The 4,676-nt window shown below is 31.7% G+C and overlaps 2 protein-coding genes across 3 annotated transcripts in view; both read left to right on the plus strand.

The window, feature by feature from the left end:
• LOC109582223 (uncharacterized) overlaps window positions 1-1,636 on the plus strand; it is a 2,865-nt gene extending 1,229 nt beyond the window's left edge. For both annotated transcript variants that reach the window (XM_019996879.1, XM_019996878.1), the window contains 3 exons: window positions 519-652; window positions 704-838; window positions 1,206-1,636. In XM_019996879.1, coding sequence (XP_019852438.1) covers window positions 519-652; window positions 704-838; window positions 1,206-1,469 — 533 coding nt within the window. In that variant the 3' untranslated portion in view covers window positions 1,470-1,636. The remainder of the gene's footprint in view (window positions 1-518; window positions 653-703; window positions 839-1,205) is intronic.
• A 2,048-nt stretch (window positions 1,637-3,684) lies between these two features.
• Window positions 3,685-4,676, plus strand: part of LOC109582201 (uncharacterized) — a 3,472-nt gene continuing 2,480 nt past the window's right edge. The window contains exons 1-2 of the mRNA XM_019996850.1: window positions 3,685-3,709; window positions 3,758-3,894. Of these exons, the coding sequence (XP_019852409.1) occupies window positions 3,685-3,709; window positions 3,758-3,894 (162 nt within the window). The remainder of the gene's footprint in view (window positions 3,710-3,757; window positions 3,895-4,676) is intronic.

Genomic DNA, 4,676 nt, shown 5'->3' on the forward strand with positions numbered 1-4,676 from the left:
GAGTAGAATTTGCGTCACAAGAGTAGGATTTTCATTTCGTATTTTCATTGTTCGTTCGAAATCCTACTTGCCCTTGTTTCTGTTACTTTTTTATAAATTTGCTTTAGAATGCTGCTTCATCTTGTTTTTAAAAATTTTTTATGGTTCTTTACATAATTGAAAACACGCAATAAAAATTACTCTGATGACAGATTTGGTGACTGATTCATAATCAATTCAAAGTTTTTGCAAGGTATTTTGTACCTTTTTTTTACAGTTCAATGGTTGGCATATTTAAATGTGATATGAAAACAAAGTTTGATGTACACTTGAGGGCATGCACATTCTTTTATGTATAATAGACACATTTTGAGAAATACCATTATGAAGCTGTGCTGTTTATAATTTATTATATACATATAAAAAATTATTACGGTGTAGGTAACTAGCATTTTGTGCCAAAAATTTAATGGAAGTTTTTGATACCTTTCATTTACTCCAATATCTATAATTACATGTACATGTGTTTGATGGTTTAGGTATTAATCTAAGAATATCAGTGATTCATCTTGCAAGTGGTGTAGTAAGTTCACCTAAACCAATGAGAGCAGAGCTAGGCTTGACTGTTGAAGAATTAAAACGCCATATAGGAGAGGAAGGATATACTGATATTGTTAGTAATACCTTCTCTTCCTCCATTGATTTGGTCCATTTCTTTCTCTAGGTATATAATCTCAATTCATCATGTATGAGACTAGTAATGAGAGAGAAGGATTACTGGAGTGATATTTCAGTCAGTGATATTAGTGATGTAGGAGGTACTTTAAAGGAGATATTCAACATGAGAAGACACAACAGTGTTAGTTCATGCATTATTTATACTATAGCTGGAAGCTTTTGAGGGATCAAATTTTCACTTAGCCAAAGTTTACTTTCATTTTCAATCACACAGGATTTTAGTTTGTGAATGTGAATGAAATTGCTAAATCAATGGCAGTTTTTGGTTATACAGTTATGCACGCATACGTATGTAATAATGTATGTAAGGTCTGTTATCAAAACATTAGTGGGGATTTTATTTTGTGATTTTGTCAAAAATTTGTATTGGTACTTGACAGCTGTGTGTCATTGAGCAATTTTAGCTCATGTCTATTATTTTAATTTATTTAACTGATATTCATTTATATACATTTGTCTTTTTTCTGCACACACACACACACGCACAGTCACATACTCAGTTGCTGTATGTATCATCAGATCCTGAAGATTATCAAAAAGGATTCAGAGATAGTTTGATGTACAAATGTATTGAATTTGACTTCAACTGGATACCACTGAACATTACAATACCTCCTGGACCTAAAGCCAGCATACCCACTACAACTAATAAAAGAAATGGAAAAATAATAATGAAAATTATAACAATAGAAGAAGAAAATAGAGGGGAAAAAAGAAGTGATGATAAATATTATTTTGTATTATTATTTTAAAAAGATCATTAAACATTATATTCAATACAGAGGTACAGGTACAAGTTGATAAGAGAATAACATTAGCTCAATTGAAGGAGGAGCTAGTTCCACTGATTCGTGTACCACCTACTGGTTTTATAGTGTATGGAATCAATGGTTATAAATTGAAGAACCTGGATGAGATATTAATGAATGTATCTGAATCAAAGGTAAGCATGTAGTTTAGCATTTTATTTGATCATTCACTTCTTTCCATTATACCTACTGTACTTTAAGTACTAATAACACACACTCATCTCTTTATTACTTTGCTTTTACTAGTTGATAGTAAAACTCAGACCATTACAAGAAGGAGAGCACAGAATTAAATTATATTTATTACAAGTTAACAGTATAGAGGTAAAAAACATTAATAATTATTACTTATTTTTATTTTATTTTTAGTTTTGTGAGTTTATGATGGAGTCTATTGTTACTAGCAGTACACCAGTGAGAGAATTTAAGAAACAAATTATTGAAGAAGCAAAAGTACAAGGAATCGACTGTGTCCTTGAATTAGACAAGTAAGTACACCATGTGACTATCATATGATTCATTGTGTAGAATGAGATTACGTTTCAAGAATAGAATGACCCCTGGTAGAGTATATCTTGATCATCATTGGACTAATACTATTCATGCCATTAGGGAAATGTATGTGGAACCATTAAAAGGTCAACATATCTCATTATACTGTATAGCACTTTATTTTGGCAATTTTGTTGTAAAATTGTATTTGGCGGCTTTTAATTTGGTGATTTTGTGTACACATGCAGTACTAAGCACGTGCATTAATGATTGACGGTTTTAATATTGGGCAAATAAAACTTTGCCAAATTAAAGTGCTATAATTATGGTATTTTCAGTGTACTTTACATGATAGATCTATAGTAGTCAATACATTAATTTTTATTTAATTAGGACTAGAGGAGAAGAAGCATTATGAACAGAGGCAGGTGTATGTTATAAGATGGCGTCCATCACAATGTTCAGTTGATCCAATAGAAGAAATTATACTGGATGATATATATGATACTAAGCATTTTATTAAAAAGGTACTATAAGAAATTATAATAAGGATTGATTGCATACATGTATCAGTATATTATTACATTATTATTGTTGTTGTTGTTGTTGTTTTTAGTTGTCAGAGTTAAGTGGAGTTCCTGCTAAGTATATCTCTTTTTCACAGGTTAATCATTGAAGCATACACATATTATAGTATTCTATTAGGGTAAATCATTTCCAGTTGAGATATCATGTCTTGATATTGAGAATGAATTGACATGGCATTCAGACAGATACTTAGTATCAGGACTATATGTTGATGGATATGTCATATATTACAAGTACTAATGAACACACACACATTATGTGTACACACACACTTACATACACCTCTTACTGTTTATAATTATTTAGAGACAATAGAGAGAAAATGAAAAAGTTAAGAGATAAAGAGAGATCAGAAATACAAGAGGCAGAGGAAGCAAGGTCAGTAAACCTCATGTTTCATCATGTACATGTACAATCAGTTAATGATTACCTTTACTTTAGTGTATACAGTAGTATTATACTGGAGGCTTCTGCTTTTTGTGACTAAATTATTCATGCACTCATTTATTTTATTGTAGGTTGAAGAGGATTAGGGATCACATCACAACGTGCATACACTGAACTTACACAATGTAGCTGTAGACGTTGATCTGACTAACTGAAATGGATTGGTTTGATTTTGAGTTTCGTATCAAGTTGTATTACTACTCTGCCAAAAAATTAATCGCTGCCTAGCTAATAATTATTTTAAAATAAAATTGTTTTTCTAAATACATTTTATTTAATAATTTTTGTAGTTAGTTTGTTCTTTAGTGACTCCTTTTGTTGCAAGTCCACACAATTAATTATTGTATAACTTCAAATTTTTATTGTTGAAATTATTTTTCATCACTTTTCTGTTATAAATCTGCATGCTATATTTATGATGCTAGTCATGCTACTGGCATAAAGGAAAATAGACCCGGATTACAAATTTACAGGCGAATTTAAAAAATATTATAAAATTTTAGTCTTGGCGCGCCCCTTCTAATCTGCAGAAGAAGGGCTTACCCGGACTGGTAAAGACTAAGAAAAGAGTGCTGTTCAGTAATTCAGTTCTGAGGCCCCTGGCCTTGGGGCAACTTCTTTTAATGGAATTATGGCCACTAATCAAGCATGTTTAGGTAGTCATGTGGTATTATATGATCTGAAATTTTGATTTTGACTGATAGATATTGGTGACTTGATTAATGTTCTTGACTTATTGGAGAAATGTTGCTTTCCAGAAAAGAAATGGTATAAGCTGGGACTGAGACTAGGACTAAAGAAGAACACACTAGATACAATAGAAAAGAATCATCCTCATGATGTATCTCGTTGTATGACAGAGTGCCTCTCCCAATGGTTAGGTAGAGCTGATAATGTTGACAGCAGAGGAGGAGCCAACTTGAACTCACTGTCAGATGCTCTAGGATCTATGAATGAAACTGCTGTAGCTGAGAAGTTAAGTGAGTCAACCATAACTGTATGTAACTATAATCATTGTATTTTCTATCATAGAACATCATGTTCTTATTAATATTTTTAATAATCGTCGTACTGTCCTGTCTCAGTCTCTTTGTGATTCTGTTGCTATTGCTCGGTTACTTTATGCTGAATGTATGTTAACACAAGAAGCAGTTAGTAGAGTGGTGTCAGCTAGTCCCTCTATTCCTAATCAACGTGAGGCTCTATTAACTGCTGTCAAAGAAGCTGTTCAAACCGATCCCAACAGTTTACATACATTTGCTAATGTATTGTGCACAATAAGTACTAATGTATCACTAGGACAAACTATACTGGATGATATTAGTGAGTATCATAGTGTAATCGCTGATAATCTTTTGTCAAAAAACTAAGTTCATATAGTCATGTGTGGATGGGAATATGTAGTGTCCCAATTAAAACTATACCTTAAATTCAATATTATTTGCAAGTACTATTTTTTGTAAATGGTTTTAAAGTCACAGCAATAATCCAGATTTATTAATGGTTATTAGTTGAGAAAAGAGCAAAATTACAAAAATTAGTACACATTAAATCAGTACCATTAGCAAATCGCAAATACTTGTCCACTTAAAAATAAATGGCTTTAAGGTATTACTGATGCTA

This window comes from Amphimedon queenslandica, unplaced genomic scaffold (genome assembly GCF_000090795.2).
Source record: "Amphimedon queenslandica unplaced genomic scaffold, v1.1 AMPQUscaffold_13395, whole genome shotgun sequence".
In the NCBI taxonomy this organism is placed as follows: Eukaryota; Metazoa; Porifera; class Demospongiae; order Haplosclerida; family Niphatidae; genus Amphimedon; species Amphimedon queenslandica.